The following is a 19,929-nucleotide window of genomic DNA, read 5'->3' as shown; positions in this document are numbered from 1 at the left end:
GCATCAACTTCTGTCGATGTCGAGTCAGCTGCTGTTGGATTACTTTCACCCGTGTCAGGCGCCTCGGCTGGTTCTGACTGCCGCGCCGACTGCCGGTGCTGTAGCTGTTGTGCTGTCCCCCTGGATGCAGAACCGGAGCCGCCAACCAGGGAGCGTCGCGTGGCGTCGGGAGGCCGATCCGCCAGGCGCCCGGATGCAGTGGCATCAGGGGATTGGCCGGCGTCAGAGTCCGACCCGAACTCCTCATGCGGCATGTCAGGATCGCCACCTGGACCAGCCGGATTTTCTGTGTCGTCTGCTTGCTCATTAGAAGCATCAGAAACATCATAAATATTATTAGGCAATGGATTAGTCTCATGATGCATCAATTGTTCATGCCCCATAGATCGTACAGGAAAGAATAAATCTGGAGTGAGGAGTTGGATCTCAGAACGAAGACGAGCGCCGGCATTTGCATGTAGCTCAGTGAAAGGAAAAACAGATTCATCAAAAACCACATCACGAGAGATATAGACACGGCCGGTTGATACCTCAAGACATTTAAATCCCTTGTGCATAGTGCTAAACCCAAGAAAAACACACCGTTTGGAACGGAATTGAAGTTTATGACTGTTATATGGTCGAAGATTGGGCCAACATGCACATCCAAAAACTCTTAGAGCGGAGTAATCGGGTTTTTGATGAAATAATTTTTCTAGGGGGCTAAGATTGTTGATAACTCTGCTTGGAATTCGATTAATGAGATAGGTGGCTGCCTGAAAGGCTTCATCCCAGAATTTTAAAGGCATAGATGCATGAGATAAAAGAGATAAACCAATCTCAACTATATGGCGATGTTTTCTCTCAGCTGAGCCATTTTGTTGGTGAGTATGTGGGCATGACACATGATGGATAATGCCTATGGTAGAGAAAAATGAGTTTAGAGATTGGTATTCACCTCCCCAATCAGTTTGCATGGCAAGAATTTTTCTATCAAATTGTCGTTCTACCATAACTTGGAACTCTTTAAACTTTTCAAGTACTTGAGACTTATGTTGTAAAAGATAGATCCAAGTAAATTTACTAAAGTCATCAATAAAACTAACATAGTATTTCTTTCGTCCAACAGATTCTGGAGCAGGACCCCATACATCAGAAAAAAACAAGTTCCAAAGGATGTTTAGAAATACTAGATGACACAGGAAAAGGTAACTGATGACTTTTTGCTTGTTGACAAGCATTACAGACTGACTCGCTAGACAAATCTGAACAAGGAAGACTAAATTTATTGACTACTTGCTTAACAGTAGAGATGGAGGGATGACCAAGACGACGATGCCACCGGTCCAAGGATAATTTGATGGCGCTGTAGGCTTGCTTCAAGGAGGATTGTGGTAGGGGGTACAGCCTGCGCCAAGATCTTCCTTTAAGAAGAGTTTTCCTGGTGATTTGATCCTTAAGAAAGAAATAGTCACGATGTAATTCAAGAAAAGCAGAGTTATCATCAACTAAGCGATGTACAGATACAAGATTTTTCTTAGCCTGAGGAACATATAAAACATTTTTTAGATGAATATTACGACTATTTGGGGTATGAACAACTGTATGACCAATATGACTTATATCCATACCTGCACCGCTTGCGGTGTGGATCTGTTCACCTCCATTGTACTTCTCCTTCACGGTGAGTTTCTCCAATTCTCCCGTGACATGATCAGTGGCTCCGGTGTCAATGTACCAGTTTGTGTCAACACCATAGGAGTTTACGGCTGCAGCTGCAACATGTTTAGCATCAGGAACATAATCCTCATCATACCTATACCAACAATCTGCCGCCGAGTGACCACGCTTGAAACAGACTTGGCATGTGGGCCTCTTGTCGACACCACCAAATCCGCCAGATGCGCGACCACGGCCGCGTCCTCCTCCTGAATTGCCACGACCACGGCCACCACTAGGGTTACCGCGACCATGACTGCTGCTTCCTCCGGTGTTGGAGCCTCCTCGGTTGGCGAGATTCACCGTGCCTTCATGTGCGCCACGGTAGATGGCCTGGCGCACTTCGAAGTTGAGCACTTGGGAGTACAGATCACTCACAGTGATCGGTTCCACCCTAGCACACACAGCCGAAACCACCTCGCTGTATCCTTCTCCAAGCCCAGTAATTATATACTGGATCAACTCCTCTTCATCAATGGGACGGACTCCAGCGATTGCCATCTCATCTCCAAGGGACTTCATCTTGGCGAAGTACTCCGGAGTTGTCATGTTGCCCTTCTTTGTGTTGGTGAGAGCGAATCGAGTGTTAATCGAACGCGCTCGAGTGTGTGTGGAGTACATCCCTTCGATTGCACTCCATGCTTCTGCTGCAGTGTCGCAAGTTGCAACCTGCATGAGTACTTCCCTCGTCAGAGATGAGAGAAGAAATCCCAAAACTTGCTGGTCAGCGGCTTCCCAGTCGTCGTACGCCGGGTTGGGCTTCTTCACGGTTGCGCCATCAGCTGTGACGCTGATTTCAGGCGCCGGCTCCTTTGTTGCGCCGGTGAGATGCCCTTGTAGCCATGCTCCTCTTATGGCGGCGCTGATCTGCACCTTCCAGAGGGCATGATTTGTCTTCCCAAGCTTCTCAGAGATTGGATGACCTTGCAACGGATTGGTGGCTGCCGTGCTTGAGGACGATGCCATAGGAATTGATCTGAGAGATATGTGTGGATTGGAACAGTGCTCTGATACCATGTGGAAAGGTTTGGGCGGAAGCGATCGCACTCGTGCTGTGCGTCGATTACGTGTTATATATATCTGACGGGAAAAGCCCCCGTCGTGGCTTTGTACAGAAGAGCGCGGCCAGGAAACAATCCCAGCCGGATTACATGAAAGAAACGATATATGCAGTAACAAACTACCTAACAGAAGCATATCTATAACAAACCAAGTTTGTTACTGCATGGATGAGGATCGGCAAAGCCTGATCTGGATCGGCCAAGCCTGATCCGAGCTTATCTAGCTAACTAACATAGCAAACCCTAGGAATCGCCTTTTTTAACGAGGAGGACCCATATGCATGGATTCGAGCTCCTGGTAGCTTCATATTACGAATCACCCCTCAACTTTCGTATGCCATGCACCTCTTCTAGCCACTAAATAGCTAGGAAGAGCACGTCACAGAACTTTTGCAAAGAAAGAGAGAATGAAAAGAAGAAGAAAAAAAACAGTAAAGTTTCCTTTCCAAAGCCATGGCCTTTCCTTTTCCTTTTGGCTCTCATGTGTGATATTATACCATTTCCTCTTTTTTTTTCTCTCTCTCTTTAGCCATGGAAAGAGGGAGATGGAGACGAGAAAAATGTAAAAGGGGAAGGGAGCAAATGGGAGGCGTTGGGTGTGACGAATTTTGGGAGGAATTTAGCCTGTCCTGCGCGTGCGTGCGCATGGAGACGCGGTACAACTGGACGGTGCTGCTTGTGCTGGCCTGGGGCTAAGCTCCTCTCGTGGTTGGCTGCGAGTGGATCCATCCAAAGCGACGGACCACTCGTGAGCACTGAAATGTATGGGTTTTTTGTGGTTACTGGCTAGTGAGCAAGTGATGAGAGATCGACCTCGCGATCCAGTTGTGATTGTGCACTTTTGTGCACATTCTTCCCGGGTTCAAACATGTGTTCTTGTTTTGGTACTTTGGCATTGGTTTTTAATTTGTTTGGCTTGAAGACAAATCAAGGGACCAAATGGGGTTTGATGTTGTCGTTTTGTTTGTTATCGTGGTGTGTGTAAATGGGCTGTGTATTTTTTCTTTACCTCTAGAGAGGAACAAAGAGAGAAAAAGTCTCATTTTTCCACGCGTTTACTTTCCGAACTGTTAAAGAATGTTTTTTTAAAAAATTGATAGGAAAATTATTTTAAAAAATTATATTAATCCACTTTGATGTTTAAAATAATTAATACTCAATTAATTATTTTCTTGTCACCTTGATAGGCTATAATGTGTCACCTTGTTTTGTTTTGTGTATCTTGTCAATCTTCTCCTTTCCTATCATCTCAAACACTCTCAATAGAGGCGCATTCATGCATGAGGTTTAAAAAGTTGCTAGTAAGTTAAAATGTTTAGTTACTTCAGGAAAAATGTTTTACTCTATTTTTTATGCATGAAGCAAATTATTGGTTTTGGTCACACTATCGAAACCAGCTTCTAGCCTGGCTGGGCAGCTGCCTAGGCTCGATGGCCATATGCGCCATATAGCTGTTCCTGTCTGCTAGAAATTATTGTGAAAATAGAAATAAGCTAGTAGGTGATGTCCCATTGTCTAGGCTGGTCATGGCACAGAATAATTAAGAGTTTGCAAGGAAGAGAATAGTGAACTATTATTATCAATCCCCTATATATACGTCACCATCACGTTATATACAGGGATATACTCTTGATCCTCATACTTCATTGCCAAATGTATGCTAATTTTTATCAACAATAACAACGAACACACGGGTTGGCGTCTAGTGTGTGTTAATAGCTGGTCGTGATGTTTTTTTTTAACTATACCAATCCTAAAAAGTATGGTTGTTTTTATGTGAATTACAGTGATATTGTTCTTTTTTTAAAATTCTAAAATGAGGGTAGGGGTTTCACCAATCCTCAGTTCATACATTTGCATATTCAAAATGATATTTATACGCTAATACTGACAGTATCCAATTACCAAATTAATAAGGTAGTATATTGCTTAAAAAGTTTCTTATTTGAATAGTGAACTAGGCATGGGCTTTGTTAGTACTTTAAATTTTAGGAGACATGGGTTTGTCTAGTCACCTTCCATTACTCCTTCGAGGCTTTTTACTTACTCGTTCCGTTTCATATTAAAAATCATTTTGAATTTTTTATGATAATTTTTTTTCAAGTTTAATAAAGCTTATAAAAAAGTGTAGCAATATTTTTAACCCAAAATAAACATATTATCAAAACATATTAATTGTTCATTTTAATGAAACTAATTTGATAGGCTAAACTTTTTATAATTAAACTTAAAAAATACTAGAAAGAAAGTCAAAACGACTTAAAATATAAATATAAACTAAGGAAAGAATTAACAAAATGTTGTCAACTGCTTTTACCACAGGGGATCAAGGATGCAAGTACTTCTTGTGCGATCAATAAAATATCTGAATTATCTTAAAAAGATATTTGTAAAATTTCACTACTATAGAATCTCTTTCTATATGCGGCAAAAAGTGATTTTTGCATGTGGTCAGCGCAAACGCATGCGCCAAAAGATCTATGAAAATCAGATATTGCATTGGCATGCGGACAGCGCAACCGCATGCAGTCACTATACCGGCCACATGCAAAAATAATTTCGGCAAAAAAATAAAAATAAAAACCCAAATCGTCAAAGCTCTAGCCCGCCGCTATCGTTGGCCGGATCCCCGCCACCCGCCATCGTCGTCATCATCGGATCCACCACCCCTACTGCCCTTCGTCATTGTCGCTAGCATTGGATCTACGTGGGGCGGCGGCGTCGCTGCCGCCGCCCGCCGTCATCGCCGCACCGGATCCGCCGCCCCCACCACCCTTCATCATTGCAAGCGCTGGATCTGCCGCCCCACCACCCACTGTCGTCTCCAGCGCCAAATCCACGCAGGGACGGGCCGCCGGATCAAGGCGGGGTGGTGGCGCCCACTCCTGCTCGGTGATGAGAGGAGAGAAAGAGAGAGGAGAGGAGAGGAAGAGAGAGAGAGGCGAGAATAGGTAAAAAAATTACAATGGTGAGAAGGAAAAGAGAGAGGAGGAAAAAATATATGTGCAAAAGAGGAGTATTTTCGCATGCAGACCACTTAAGAGGCCCGTATATGAAAATTTATTTTTGTACGCAGCCCCTTAAGTGAACCGCGTGGGAAAATATACTTATTTTTGTGTGTAGCCCTTTAAGTGGTTCGTCTACGAAAATAGATTTTTTACATGCGGGCCTCTTAAGGAGCCATGTGCGAAAATAAAAATCGATTTTTGCAGGCGTGATCAGTTACGGTCCGTCTACAATCTATAGGGATTATTGTATATAAAAAATATTTCTGTAGTACAGTGTTTAAAAAGTCTAAAGCTTCAAATCAGAAAGTCCAAATCAACTTAAATTTGCAATCGCGCCATCTGAGAAAGTAAAACAGGTCCATCAGAATCATGCAAAATAAATGCTTTGGAACCTGTCTCAACAACAACGGAACATTGCTTCTTTGGTTGGGTAGCCGATCGATCGGCGTACGGCAGGAGCACCAAATAGCCCAAAAGCGTTAACCTGCACTTAGCATTTTCACAAATTAGGTGTCCACATCGACGGCCGTACCACCATATATATAGAGAGACAAAGGCATGACGGCTACCTTGCCTCTTCTAGCAGTAAAAATTCGTTCAGGGAGAAGCAAAAAAAAATACTATCAATGTATAAGCACGTAGGAGTACATACTGTTCAGCATTTCAGTTGCATCTAAAATTTAAATTTCAAATCTCTCTTAGAGTTATTTCCGATATTTTGTCATTGTACATTATTTTTTAGTTAACCTTACTGTCCTAATTAGCAAGGTATCGAGAGATATTATATTTTTCAGTGCAAAACTTGGTATCTCCAAGTCTTGGATAGCTTGATTTACCAAAATTTTAAGTGTAAAATTTTAGTATGTACACGTACAATCTCAAAAATCATGAAAAAAAAATTCTTATTCTTTTATATTGACCTTTAAGCTGTGTTTGAGGTGAGATGAGAACAGAAGATTGATTGAGATGAGATGAGAACAGGAGATTGAGAAGATACGTAAAACGAGGTAGGCCATTAGCACATGATTAATTCAGTATTAACTATTTTAAATTTCAAAAATGGATTCATATGATTTTTAAAGAAATTTTTTTATTGAATTTTTTTTTAAAAAAAATACACCGTTTAGTAGTTCAGGAAGCGTGCGTATGAAAAACAAAACAAACTCACAATCTCCCACCGCTGAACTGAGCCTACTAAGAACATATATATAAAAGTTTACGCATAATTTTATTTCTAATAAGCGGTTACGGGTTATAATTAGCTGTAGGTTACGGCTTATATATAATACTACCTCCGTCCTAAAATATAATAACTTTTGGCTATGAATCAGCTAAAAATATTTATATTTTGGGACAGAGGTAGTATATATTTAATCACATGTGGGCAAAATAATACTAGTAGTAAGATTGTGATAACTGAATCTTAAATTCAAATTAACTAGTAATTGCTTCGTATGATGTGAGTTTCAGACTGATCAGAACTTCAGAACCGATGCTTCTGATTAAAGATGCGGACGCACAAGTAGTAGGAGTACTTTCTTTCACTGAAACCTGATTCTGGAGATGTACCAACTTGTACTTGCACATTAAAATAACGAGAGTTGTTAGCATTTCTGTATTTACTTCAGCTTGTCACCTGCAGCTGCAGGCAAGTGGCTTCTTAGCAGTAATGGCCACATCGGTATCCATGTGACCAGCATCCATAGCTAGAGAGCTTAATTACCAAGCTTTATACTAGTACTTAAGAAAATCACGGGATTGGCTTAATCACCTTAATGACATGGTTCAGTGGCTCAAGCTGGTGGCCGTCTCATGAACACGTAGAGATACAACTAAGGAAGAATCGCAAGCTTTCTCTTTCTGTTTTCTTTTCTTTTTTATTTGACATCGATCGATTCTTCGTGCTTAAACTGTAGACGAACAATCTGCACCACTAACTCTAAGAACCTTTTATATAGCTTTTTTTTTCAAAAAAAAAAGTCCAATTCTCACAAAATTCATATGAAATTCCTCTGTTCCAGGAGGCCATAGATTCCCCACAACATTATATATGATCGATCAATTAATCAATTTATCAACCCATCATCACTGATCGGCAAGAACTCTGCAACTAATTAACATCTCGATCGATCCAAGTACTGATCAGGTGATACATACATGGATTGATCAAAACTAATGGTATCTCTCTAAAGGCAGATCGATGGATCGATCGATCGAACCATACAATAATGGTGGATTAATAATCGATTCTTGCTTTGCTTTCTTCGTCGTCGTCGTCGTCGTCGTAATTGAGCCGTGTGCATGGTGGTTGTAGCTTGTAGTATACTTAGGTGTGTGATGCTGATGAGCTCGGCGTTCTTGCTAGGTAGCTAGAGGCTGTGGTGGCTATCGATCGATCATGCCGCCGCCACCGTGCCGCCGCTGGTGGTGGTCTTGCTGGAGCGGCGGCGGCCGTTGGGCGGCGCCGGCGCCTCCTTCTTCATGGACGTCACCCCGCACTTGTCCTGCCACTCCTCCTGCGTCATGTGCTGCTGCCTGCACTCCAGGCTGCAGAACGCCGCCTCTCCCCTGCGAAGCACACAGTGCGTGCGTTAGCCGGGCGCCATGGATGAATTCATGGAGGAACAAGAAGAGGAGGAGGTGTTCGTACTTGTACATGAAGGTGTCGCGGCCGGGGCCGAGGCGGCGGCGGCAGAGGCCGCAGGAGCGGAGGAACGAGGCGGTCTCGACGGAGCAGTAGTCGGCGGAGTTCCGCCTCAGCCCCGCCCTCGCCGGCGCGGCGCGCGCGCGGTACGCCGCCAGCCAGTCCTGCCCCGGCGCGCCTCCTCCTCCTCCTCCGCCGCCGCCTTCGCGGCCGAACGACGCCAGCCAGTCCTGCGCCCCGTCTCCGCCGCCGCCGCCGGGCTGGCCCACCATCATCATGGCCTCGAGATCCTCACCCTCCTCCTCCACCACCGCCGCCAGCACGTCCGGCGGCGAGAACTCCGTCATGCTCGTCGTCCGCCTCATCGGGTTATTCTTGCTCCCTCCCCTCCCCCTCTTGCCCACCATCATCACCACCACGCAGGCGAGCAGCCAGAACGCAGAGAGACGGCCTCCTCCTCCTCCTTCTCCGACGACGACGACGAGGCGGCGGCCGGCGACGGCGAGCGTGCGGGCGCGCGGCGAGCGTGTGTGGAGGAGAGGATCTGGGAGGAGGGGGTGGAGATAAAAGAAGCGGGAGGGGGAATCTGGGCCGTCGGATCGGGATCCCGCGATCCGTCGGATCCACGTCAGCGCGGGGGGCTCGGCTCTGCACTGATTGTTCGTTCTCTCGAGCCAATTGTGTTTCTTTTGTTCGCGACTGATGATTGCGTTTTTGTTCGCATCTTGGCTCGGTCGGGGAGCTGTCGATGCGGAATTTATTTAAATTTTTATTTTAAATTTATTGGTTGGTTTTGTATTATATATTGGTAGTGGCACTACCAACATTTACTAGTGTGATTGGGATATCTCATAAATGGGGAGAAAATTTGTGTGATTGAGCAGCTCGATGCATGAAAGCTGAGTCTGGTGTGGGGTTCTTTGTGCGTCACATACCAGTTGTCATGTATGTGCAACCAAACTTAATTATTAGGGCTCCTTAAGATTTTTGGAATTTTAAAGGGAATTGAAGGATTTTAATTCTTCGAAAAAAATTCATGTTAGCTTCTTTGGAACAAAGGAATATATGGTCTGTTTGGCTTGCTGTCTTGCTATGCCGCAGCCAACTGCAGCAGCAAGCAGCAAAACCGTGCATAACGTGCAGCGTAACTATAGCAATAGCTATGGAACGTGCCTCTAAAATTCATAAGTTTGTTTCATAAAAACCATTCAATGCGCTAAATAAATATTTCTATGTTTTCAAATCCTATAGGAATAAGGTGGAGTAAAAAATATATTCTTGTGTGTTTTTTAATCATTGCTCCAAAGAAGCTGTTAATTTTTTTTATGGACACAGTACAAACGTAAATGCTAACAACGTGCGCATACTCACCACAATAAATGTAGCATATCTTGAGATTGATGAAGTTCACACTTTTACACCCTACCCTATGGACACCTCCGAAAAACTAGGCTAGAGATTGATGAAGCCATCATGGATGGTTCGCTGTTGATAGGAATATCGTTTATCACTAAAAGAATAACTAGTCGTAGATGTAAGCATCCGCTTCAAATCTATTACTTGAAACAGGGTGAGTAAGTTCCACCACAAGAAACCAAAGTCTAACCAGTTAAACTACACATGAGTTTAACTTGCCAAAAAGTCATTTGTCACAGTATGCCTAACTACCAAGATGATAGGAAAATAATTTACTCCTCGGATCTCACAGGTCCCTTCAATCATATAAATGCTTGGTGCCTTTTCTTTAAAACAAATATTTAGCCAAAATTACCAAAACTCGAGCTTCTCCTCTTATTTTCTGAAAGATCACATTTGGTCGTGTAGGTTTGTGTACATGAAAGATGACAATATTACTAAAATTTTAGCATGATTTCTTATGTATTTATCAAATTTGGCAACAAACTAAACGTAGCCATTTTTTTTACAACTTTTAAAAAAATGGTATGGTTAAAAATGGCATCAAAGTGAACTAGCCTTTAATTGCTCAAGTGATTTTCAAGAACTTTTGTTTAGGTTTAAGTCTGTTGGATTAAGTTTTTAAGTTAGCTTTCTTGGTTAAGTACCTAACTTTTGGTTTAACAGCATAATATTATATTATAGCTTTAAAAACATATGAAAAAGTTAATTATTTTTAGGCTTAGGTTTTTAAGTTTTTTTTTTGCCTATATGATTTATAAGCTAATGGATTTAAAGTTCTAAGTTTAATGGTGAAGTTATAACTCTACCTCACTTAAGAAAAAAAAAGTTTCTCCAAATAGTGTAAGAGTGGCTTATGACTTTAAAAAAGTGAAATGGAAAAGCTACTTGTTTATGTATGGTTAGACTTTTCGACTCATAAGCTAGCTTATAAATCTAAATAAAGATGACCTTAGACTTTTTTTGTTGAGAAGTCAGCTTATAAGTCTAAACAAATAGGACCTCGGCATTGTTATTGTTAGTATGCTAATATTCCCTCAGACGCTTTTCCTATAATATAGGAACATTATAGGAACTTAAGATTAAATTTGATACGGTATATCATAGGTTTGTTTAGAATCGTTGTAGTATAAAGTATTTCATACGATTTATAAGTTGTGATATTATATGATGGAGGGAGTACTAATTAATTTCATAATCATGATTCAATTTGTGATTCTTTGATATATTTTGGTGGGAAGAGATTCTGCTAAATGTTTTACACCCTTAGAAATCTCAATGAGGTCTGTTTTTTCTGTAAAAACGAAATGCAAATATCGTGCTTGGCTGTTTGGAGCGTTCACAACGACGTTGTGTCACTCATAAGTGAAGTGCAATAATGAAGTGACAGGTATTATATTGCTTATAAAATATTTTTGCGCACGAAGGACCTGTTCACTTTGGTGCCATTTTCAACCATACCATTTTGTTTTAAAGTTGTCAAAAAAAAAAGGGCTACGTTTAGTTTGTTGCAAAATTTGGTAAATATATAAGAAATCATGCCAAAATTTTAATAATATTATCATCTTGTCAAATTTAGTAAAGTTTATTTTGGCTACGATCTGATCCGGTCCTAAAAGCCACGGCATAATAAAGCGCCCCCAGGGAATCGGGATAGTGGGCCCGGCCTGAGCTGGACGACTTGGACCGGTAGAATGTCGTGGGCCACGCGTGGGGAAAGGTCGGCCTCCAGCGCCCACCCAAATCGCTTGCCGCACGCGGCCCTCGCGCACACGCGGGTTTCACTGGGCCCACGCGTCAGCCGGTGTGGGTGGGCCGTGGGGTATCGTACGGTGGTCAGCTCGGCCGCTGTAGCGTCGTCGGTTTTGGGAAGGCAGGACGAACAGGAACAGCGAGAGTGGGGCCCACCTGACGCCGAGGGTCCCACACGTGGCGGGCGGTTATAGGTGGGATTCCTCTGGGCCCACCTCCCCTTGTGCTTTTGCTGGATTCTCTGTGGAAAATGCCAGTACTACAGTATTGTAAGGTGGGCCGTCTCGCTTGGTGGGCCTGTCGAGCAGGCCCAGCCCAACGCCCTTGCAGGATAGGGCCACTTTCGATAGGCCCAACGCTAAAAGCCCAATAGGACACTTGGCCCCGCTCGGTTCCACCACCCACCGTCGCGATTCCTCCGCGACTCCTCCGCCGCGCCGGCAATGAGCGACCCCGGTCACCACCACGGGCCACGGCGGCATTGTAATGCTGAAAAATCCGCAGAAATTTTGCCAGAGGAAGGATTTGAATCTTGCATTGCTCTCGTTATGCGTAGAAAACATAAAAGCCTCATCCGTTACGACAACGCAAACCAAATTTCGGTTTCGTTGAAGCCTGAACTTCTAGGATCATTGGTGGGTTGAGAGTCGTTTCAGCAGAGATCGCCATTGGACTGGTGCTGCATCTTTCTCAAGCTCTTACAGCTATGCCTTTTCTTTTTCCTCCAGCACATGCAAAAGCTTCGTCGGTATATTAGAAAGAAAACAACCGAGAATGGTTCTGACAGGAGCTCGGCAATGCTTCTGTGATCGCTAACTTTAGCAACCTCTTATATATCTATATATCTAGCATATTTCTCTAACATGTTACCCTTGGTTCATTTGTCCATGGAACCTGAACATGTTGGTGAATGGTGATTACAATCATACGGATTGAGTGAACTTGTGTCAGATTTGAGGCTAGCTTAGGGTAACCTGTTGTTAGTTGATGCATATCTGCATTACTTTTTTAAGTTTCTTCATTGTTTGAGATAATTGATATGTTCTCGGAATACCTCGGTTCTAAATATTTGTCACTATTTACTGTTCATCTCCAATGTAAAACCATGGAGATTCTATATTGCTATGCCGTTTCCAAAAAGGAAAGAAAAAAAAAGAGAGAGAGAAGAATTGGGAGATGCTACTTGGAGTGCAAGCAGGAAAGGGGATCATTCAACATTGTCCTGTCATCTCCCTGCTCATGCCTAATGTCACAACAGTCGATCGTAATATGGGATTTCTTACAGCTCGTTCATCCATCCATCTAGAAACCATCGAGTATATCTACCGCAACAATTAGAAAAGAAAATTTTCCCCTGCTTGTGAGCCATTGTAGCTTTGGTCACATTATTTGACTCTTATTTGCCCTCGAATGCTATACCAGGAGGTTCAGTTCAGAAGTCATCCTCATTTTATCACTGTAATTGGGGTATCTTGAGTTCTTAATCCATTTTAGAGTACAGATTTGTGATCCAATTTAGATGTACACGTGCTTTAGTAAAAAAAAAACAGAAGCAGGTAGGAGGAGGCAACACCGCAACAGGTAGCAGAACAGATCACACAACAAAACATCCACGAATTGCAAGCTGGGAATTCAGACCGTGACGCAGGCCGTGACGCCGCCGCTGCGGTCAAGGATGAGAGAACAATCTGGAACTGCAAGCACACACCAAAATTAAGTACTAAAATTCTTGACTGCCGGAGAGATAGGGTGAGTGCGTTTGGTAATCGTGTGTGCACGTTTGATGAAGCATATCATATCCTTGTCGAAAAGAACAAAGAAAATTAAGGAAGCACCCGCCTACTCTGTATTAGCGGACGCAATATCACAGCAAGAAACAATCTGTATGTAAATTTTCTCCTAGCAGGTAAAAAACTGATACTCGCTCCGTCCCTAAATATTTAACGCTATTTATTTTTTAAACATGTTTGATCGTTCGTCTTATTCAAAAAATTTAAGTAATTATTAATTATTTTCCTATCATTTGATTCATTATTAAATATACTACTACTACTCAAGTTTTTAATAATATTCACAAAAGTTTTTGAATAAGACGAACGGTTAAACATATTTACAAAAGTAAACGGCGTTAAATATTTAGGGACGGAGGGAGTACATGACTTACTTATCTTTTGCTAGGAATAGAGAGTAGGCAGAAAATATATAATGTAAATCATAGCGTGAATTTAAAAACTATAGTAGGTTTTTTTTTAAAGAAAAATTGAGAAATTCCCAAGGGTCTTCCGGCTAGCTCCACAAGATGGTGGGCTAGATGACCTAGGTTCAAAGCCTCACCCCTTCTAATTATTTGATATTAGGTCATTCCCTAATATTCGAGTTTTTTTTAAAGAAAAATCATCTGTGATTTATTCATGTAGTACCTTATAGTGACGTAGATAAATCTTAAAATTTTATTTTCTTATTATTCTACGATAGTTGTAAAGTTTGCAACAAATATTTTTCCCACCATTGCATATAGGTAATAATCACTTCATGAGGTGTTAAATTCTGGCTATTATCCTTGGTGTAAAATAATTTTGGAAGCACATAGTATGTGTTATGTACATTTTGTATTGCCTCGAACCATCTAGTACAACATCCTAACAAAAAAATATATAACGAATTTTAGTTATGCATTTGTATTGTCAAAATCCAAATGCATATATGTATATGCCAAAATAGGCCACACCCATGAACCAGGAAGCCTCTTTTTGGAATAATCAACGGACTCATAACAGTCACTGCTGACGTAAGCCACACACATCTCCATCGCCTATAAAAGCTCACCTGAACAACCTCCAAATCACACACAAAACGCAGAAGCAGCTAGCTTCACTGATCCACATTACTACCAGCTTCTTCTTCCAATCTTCTTCTCCGACGAGCAGCTAGCCAGCTAGCGGCGCCGGCCGGCAATGGCGGACGAGGTGGTGCTCCTGGACTTGTGGGTGAGCCCGTTCGGGCAGCGTTGCCGGATCGCGCTTGCGGAGAAGGGCGTGGAGTACGAGTACAGCGAGCAGAGCCTCGCCGACAAGAGCGACCTCCTCCTCCGCTCCAACCCCGTCCACAAGAAGGTCCCCGTCCTCCTCCACGCCGGCCGCCCCGTCTGCGAGTCCCTCGTCATCCTCGAGTACATCGACGAGACATGGCCGCCGGAGCCGGAGAAGAAGAAGGAGTCGCCGCGTCTCCTCCCCAGCGACCCCTACGCCCGCGCGCGTGCCAGGTTCTGGGCGGACTACGTCGACAAGAAGCTGTTCGACTGCCAGACACGCCTCTGGAAGCTCAGGGCCGGCGACGCCGCGCACGAGCAGGCCAAGAGGGACATGGCGGAGGCGCTGGGGACGCTGGAGGCGGAGCTCGGGGAGGGGGACTACTTCGGCGGCGAGGCGTTCGGCTACCTCGACGTCGTGCTCGTGCCGTTCGTGGCGTGGTTCCACGCCTACGAGAGGCTCGCGGGATTCGCCGTGGCGGAGATCTGCCCGCGGCTGGTGGCGTGGGGGGAACGATGCAAGGGGAGGGACAGCGTCGCCAAGACGCTTACTGATCCTGAGAAGGTGTACGAGTTCGCGCTCTACCTCAAGGCCAAGTTTGGCGCCAAGTAGAGTGAGAATTCCAGATTTGGTTTGGTTAACAATCGCAGCGTATGATCTATATCTATTGTTACTGTATTTGGTTATCGCGTTGTGATTTTGCTCCTACCTATCACCTGTATGTATGTGCTTGAGCTTCACGAATAAATTAGAAAGTGCAGTTGTGTACTCGTGTGTTTGAATTGCGCGCTCTGTTTGTCCATAATCAAAACAATTTAATGTACTTGTTTTTATGGGTCGTCGTCGAATCGATCTGTTGTACGAAACGAAGGGATATGCCCGGAGAATGAAATGCAGGGGTGACTGCAGCACGTGCGACACCTCGTCCTCAGTCCTCTCGTGAGGTAGGACTTTCGGGGTATCAAGGGTAGCCTAGCCCATTACATGAAGCCCACTAAGCCGATGTGTGCATCGGGCAGACGAGTTTGGGCTGTGTCAACCTGACCATGGGCCGCACGTGCGTTACGTTCTTATTCCGAAGGAAAAAGAACACCCGAGGTCCCTCAACTTGTCATCAAGATACAAAATCATCCTCAAACCGTAAAACCAGATATCCCACGTCTCTTAACTAATCAAAACCGGTTACAAAAGATCCCTCAGCGGTTTTGATACCGGTTTGGTCCTACGTGGCTGCTGGGTCAGCGTGGGACCCACGTGGACCCCACATGTCAGGGTAATCCACGTCATCACCCTCCCTTTTTCTCCTCTTCTCTCTTTCGGGGAGAGGCAAAGCGGCGGGTGCAGGGCCAGAGGCCAGCAGGAGAGGCGGGAGAGAGGAGGGCGATGGCGGCCGGCGCCCAGTGGTGGGGGCTGCAGCGGGAAACACGGCAACGCGGCAGCCCCGACGGCGATGTCATCGACTGCGCGCCGATGCACCTGTAGCCATCCGGTTCGGGATGAAGCATCCACGCGCCGCCGGCGTCATCCGCTGCGACTCCACCAACGACGGTCGCGAATCCTCTTGCTCGCGCATGCCGAGGCGGCCTCTGTGCGAGCGCGTTCGGCTGCCCCTAGCGAGCGGTGTTAGCCTCTGCTTCGCGGCGGCCGCGCCAGAGGCCGTGGACGTCCCGCGGCTGGTGCTCCACTTCGACAGCTCTGTGTCATGGAGTAGCAGAGCTCGAGCACGGGGGCAGTACCGTAGAGCTCGGGGATTACGTCGTAGCGGAACTCGAACCCGAGATCCACGCACCCCTTCAACTCCTCCAGGTTGTCGTCGACTTGTCGGTCAAGCTCCACGCGTGCCGCCGCCGCCGCCATTGTTCCCGCTCCTCGCCGTACATGCACCGCCGCCGAAAACGACGATGCCGTAGGGCTCCTCCTTGGCCACCACCACCGGCTTCGTCCGCCGTGGCCACGCCGCCTCCCACTATACCCCGCACCACACGTCCTCGGCCTCGACCTCAGGCGCCGCTGCCGCTCCGCCCACCCCTTCGCTCCGCCCGTGGCCTGCTGTCGTCGTCGCCACGGTGCTCTGCCAGTCCTTCCGCGGCTCCAACACCTCCCGTTTCTCCCGCCTCCCCTTCTCGAGCTCCATAGCCCCACAGATCTCAGCGGCGAGCTGTGCCCAGCGGCGAGAGGACCATCGCCGCGGCCGTGCAAATCCGGCAGCTGAGCGGCGAGATCCATACGGTGGCGGAGGAGGAGGAGGAGACCGGGAGATTGGCCGCGGCACGCCGCTCCTCTCCCGCGAGCCGCTGCGCGCCGCTCCTCTTCCATAGGCCGCCGCGTGCCGCTGCCTCCTCGCAGGTGAAGACTCGGAGGTAATAGAGGTAGAGAATGGAGAGGTGGACACCGCCGCCTTGCCGCTCCTGCTCGCCCGTTGCCATCCTCGTCGCACCGTTTCCCTATCCACCACGTCGCGCCGCTTTCCCATCCGCCACCCCACTGCACGGCGCCGCCCCTCCGCTGGTTGCTACCTGTCTCCTCCTCCCCGTGCCTCTGCCGCCGCCCAACTCCAAGGCCTCCCCCACTGGCGTCGCGGCCCTCGCACGGCCGCCGAGGAGCTCGGCCGGGTTGCCGCCGCCGGCCGCCGTCGCGGCGCCGCCCTCCTCTCCCGCCTCGGCCCGCCGACCGGCCTTAGGCTTTCAAGCACACGGAGAACGAAATGAGTAACCGAGGAAGAGAAGAGGGGGAGAGTGACTCAGCCTGATAAGTGGGGCCCACGTGGGTCCCATGCTGACTCCGCTGCCACGTAGGACAAAATCGGGGTCAAAACCACCGAATGAACTATTGTGACCGGTTTTGATTAGTTAAGGGATGCCGGATATCTGGTTTTGCGGTTTGGGGATGATTTTGTAACTCGATGATAAGTTGAGGGACCTTCGGTGTACTTTTCCTATTCTGAAATAGCGGGCCCATAAGCCTCTCTGTTTAGACCAACTCGTGGAAAGAAAAAGTCCACTTTTCCCCCCAAGTACCGCAAGCTGAGACATGACGCGAAAATCCGCAGATTACTCTTTATTTAACATATAAGTAGATTCGCGGGTTGGCCGCTTGCATCCATACTGACACGTGGGCCCACGTATTTTGTTTTATTTTTAAAATTGTTAAATTTTGCTTCATATGCCACAGAATTGCCACGTCAGATGAAAACCGAGTCAAATTAGCCACATAGGGGCCACGTCAGCTAAAACTGCCGTCCAAACTGTCCTAGAATTTATTTTGCACCGGTTTTGACAGTTGAGGGATCCCTTGTATGTGGTTTTCCGGTTGAAGGACTAAGATCGGATTTGTTAATAAGTTAAGGGACATAAGATGAACTTATTCCTTTCCTGCCCGACTTATTTGCAGAAACTGCATGAGATCGAGCCCATAGATAGTTAGTTGTCCATTAGGCCCATGTCTAGGAATCCTGCTTATGAGTTTAATAAAGGAAGAACTGTATTTGCCTCCCTCAACTACACGTCGAGATCGATTCGTATCCCTGAACCACAAAACCGGTTACAGGTCTTCCTCAACTGTTAAAATCAGATAAAATCCCTAACTAGTTCTGACGGCGGTTTTCCTTTAATTTCTTGAGAGGAAAGATAGAGTAGGAGATATAGAACAAAAACCCTCAACTAATTTGAGATTATCTCCACGGGTTTGGTTAAATCGGACGCGGGATTAGGGTGGCGTCGGGTGTAGGCTGGCTCTAGCTCGGCTGGAGCTCGAAGAAGTTACTGTAGCGACATTCTGGGACTTCTTTTCCTAGGCCCGATTGAAGGAGGACGCAAACTGGACTTTAACGGAGAAAGAAACAGGAAACAGAGAAGAGACTAAGGGAAGGAGTCTGGACTTTTCCATATTCAGCCCAAACCTGAAAGTGAGGATTTTGATTCCTTTTTTCAATTAAATAATTGCTGAAATGATCTTTTATTTATTGTGTGTTCATGTTTCCAAACCCCAGCTGTATCCCATCTGTGTTGGCACGAAGAAAACAGTTCGGTTTGCTGGCCGGTATGAGATCATGACTTGGATAAATCTAATTCTAATTATAAAGATAGAGCTTATATTTGATAAATCTACATCATTATATTTAAATATGGACCAAAACTTTTTCTAGATCCCCTATGATCAACGGTGTATTTTTTCTTTCAATTAATGTGTTGATTTCTAAGCCACAAATATGAATAAATATTTCTTTATTACTGTAATAAAATAATTTATAAATATATGGAAAAAAACATATATGCGGTGCTTCTACACGGAAAGAAAACATATGTAACACCAGGTTATGAAAAATAATGTCATTTTAAAGTTATTTAATATTTTGTGTACTTTTATTTTTTTTCTTTTTCGTTGCAACGTACAGGTAATTTTTACCGTAGATATATATATACTCGGTGTATTTTGAGATTTAGACAGTAAAGGATTTTCAAAAACGAATCTGGAGGAAGGGATACGCTAGTTAATTAAATGTTTACATATAAGTCTTATATTATAAAACATCGAAAACGATAGTACACACTGGTGGAGAAACTATCTTTGGTCGATCGGCCTAAATCCACAATAGTCCCGGTTCGACTAAAAACCGGGACTGAAAATCTTTAGTCCCGGTTCAAAAGACGGCAGGTGGTGTCAGACCCCTCCTTTATCTTTAGTCCCGGTTGGTGACGCCAACCGGGACTAAAGATATATTTTTAGTTCGGGTTGGTGTTACCAAACGGGAAAAAAGATCGACATGCGCCGCGCGAGATCGAGAGGACCGAAGCTCACGGGAGGATCAGTTAATAAGTTTTGACATTTATCTCCTCCTCTTCTCACTCACCCCATCTCTTCTTCTACCTCCTTTGGATCTGCCCCTCCCCTCTCCTCCCCACTTCTCAGGTGGTGGCGGCAGCCGGGCGGCCGCGGAGGCAGCCTCGCGCGGCCGGGCGGCGCGGAGGCGAAGGCAGCCTCACGCGCCCTCATGTGGTGGCCGGGCGGCGAGGCACAGCGCGTGGCGTGGGCGGCGGGGCCGCGCACGGGGCGGCAGCGCGCCGGTTCTCCTCTTTTTTTTTATAATTTGTGATTGAGAGATGTATAATTTCTTTTTTAGAATTTGTGATTCATTGCATGGATCTGAGATGTATAATCGATCTGTGATGCATTTGATTTGTGTGTATTTTTTTAAGATTTATGATGTATTTGATTTGTGTGTAAGTAACTTAGGATTTGTATTTGTGATGTGAATGATTTGTGATGTTACTTTGATTTGGGGATTTGGGGTTTGATTTAGGTATATGCATGACACTCGATTT

General features: G+C 45.3%; 2 protein-coding genes and 1 pseudogene across 2 annotated transcripts; 1 reads left to right on the top strand and 2 right to left on the bottom strand.

The window, feature by feature from the left end:
* Positions 1-7,799: 7,799 nt before the first annotated feature.
* Positions 7,800-9,077, bottom strand: LOC4346878 (FCS-Like Zinc finger 6). The gene is made up of 2 exons (XM_015757107.3): positions 8,418-9,077; positions 7,800-8,335 (listed from the first exon to the last, which is right to left on the bottom strand). The coding sequence occupies exons 1-2, from the start codon at positions 8,819-8,821 to the stop codon at positions 8,164-8,166; spliced, it is 576 nt and encodes a 191-aa protein (XP_015612593.1). The 5' UTR covers positions 8,822-9,077; the 3' UTR covers positions 7,800-8,163.
* A 5,346-nt stretch (positions 9,078-14,423) lies between these two features.
* Positions 14,424-15,376, top strand: LOC4346877 (probable glutathione S-transferase GSTU1). The gene has a single exon (XM_015757106.3). It carries the CDS (start codon positions 14,534-14,536, stop codon positions 15,218-15,220), a length of 687 nt encoding a protein of 228 aa, XP_015612592.1. The 5' UTR covers positions 14,424-14,533; the 3' UTR covers positions 15,221-15,376.
* Positions 15,377-16,401: 1,025 nt separating this feature from the next.
* LOC107276379 (uncharacterized) lies at positions 16,402-17,081 on the bottom strand (annotated as a pseudogene).
* Positions 17,082-19,929: the final 2,848 nt, after the last annotated feature.

This window comes from Oryza sativa, chromosome 9, assembly GCF_034140825.1.
Source record: "Oryza sativa Japonica Group chromosome 9, ASM3414082v1".
In the NCBI taxonomy this organism is placed as follows: Eukaryota; Viridiplantae; Streptophyta; class Magnoliopsida; order Poales; family Poaceae; genus Oryza; species Oryza sativa.
This window is presented reverse-complemented; position numbering and strand designations above follow the sequence as displayed.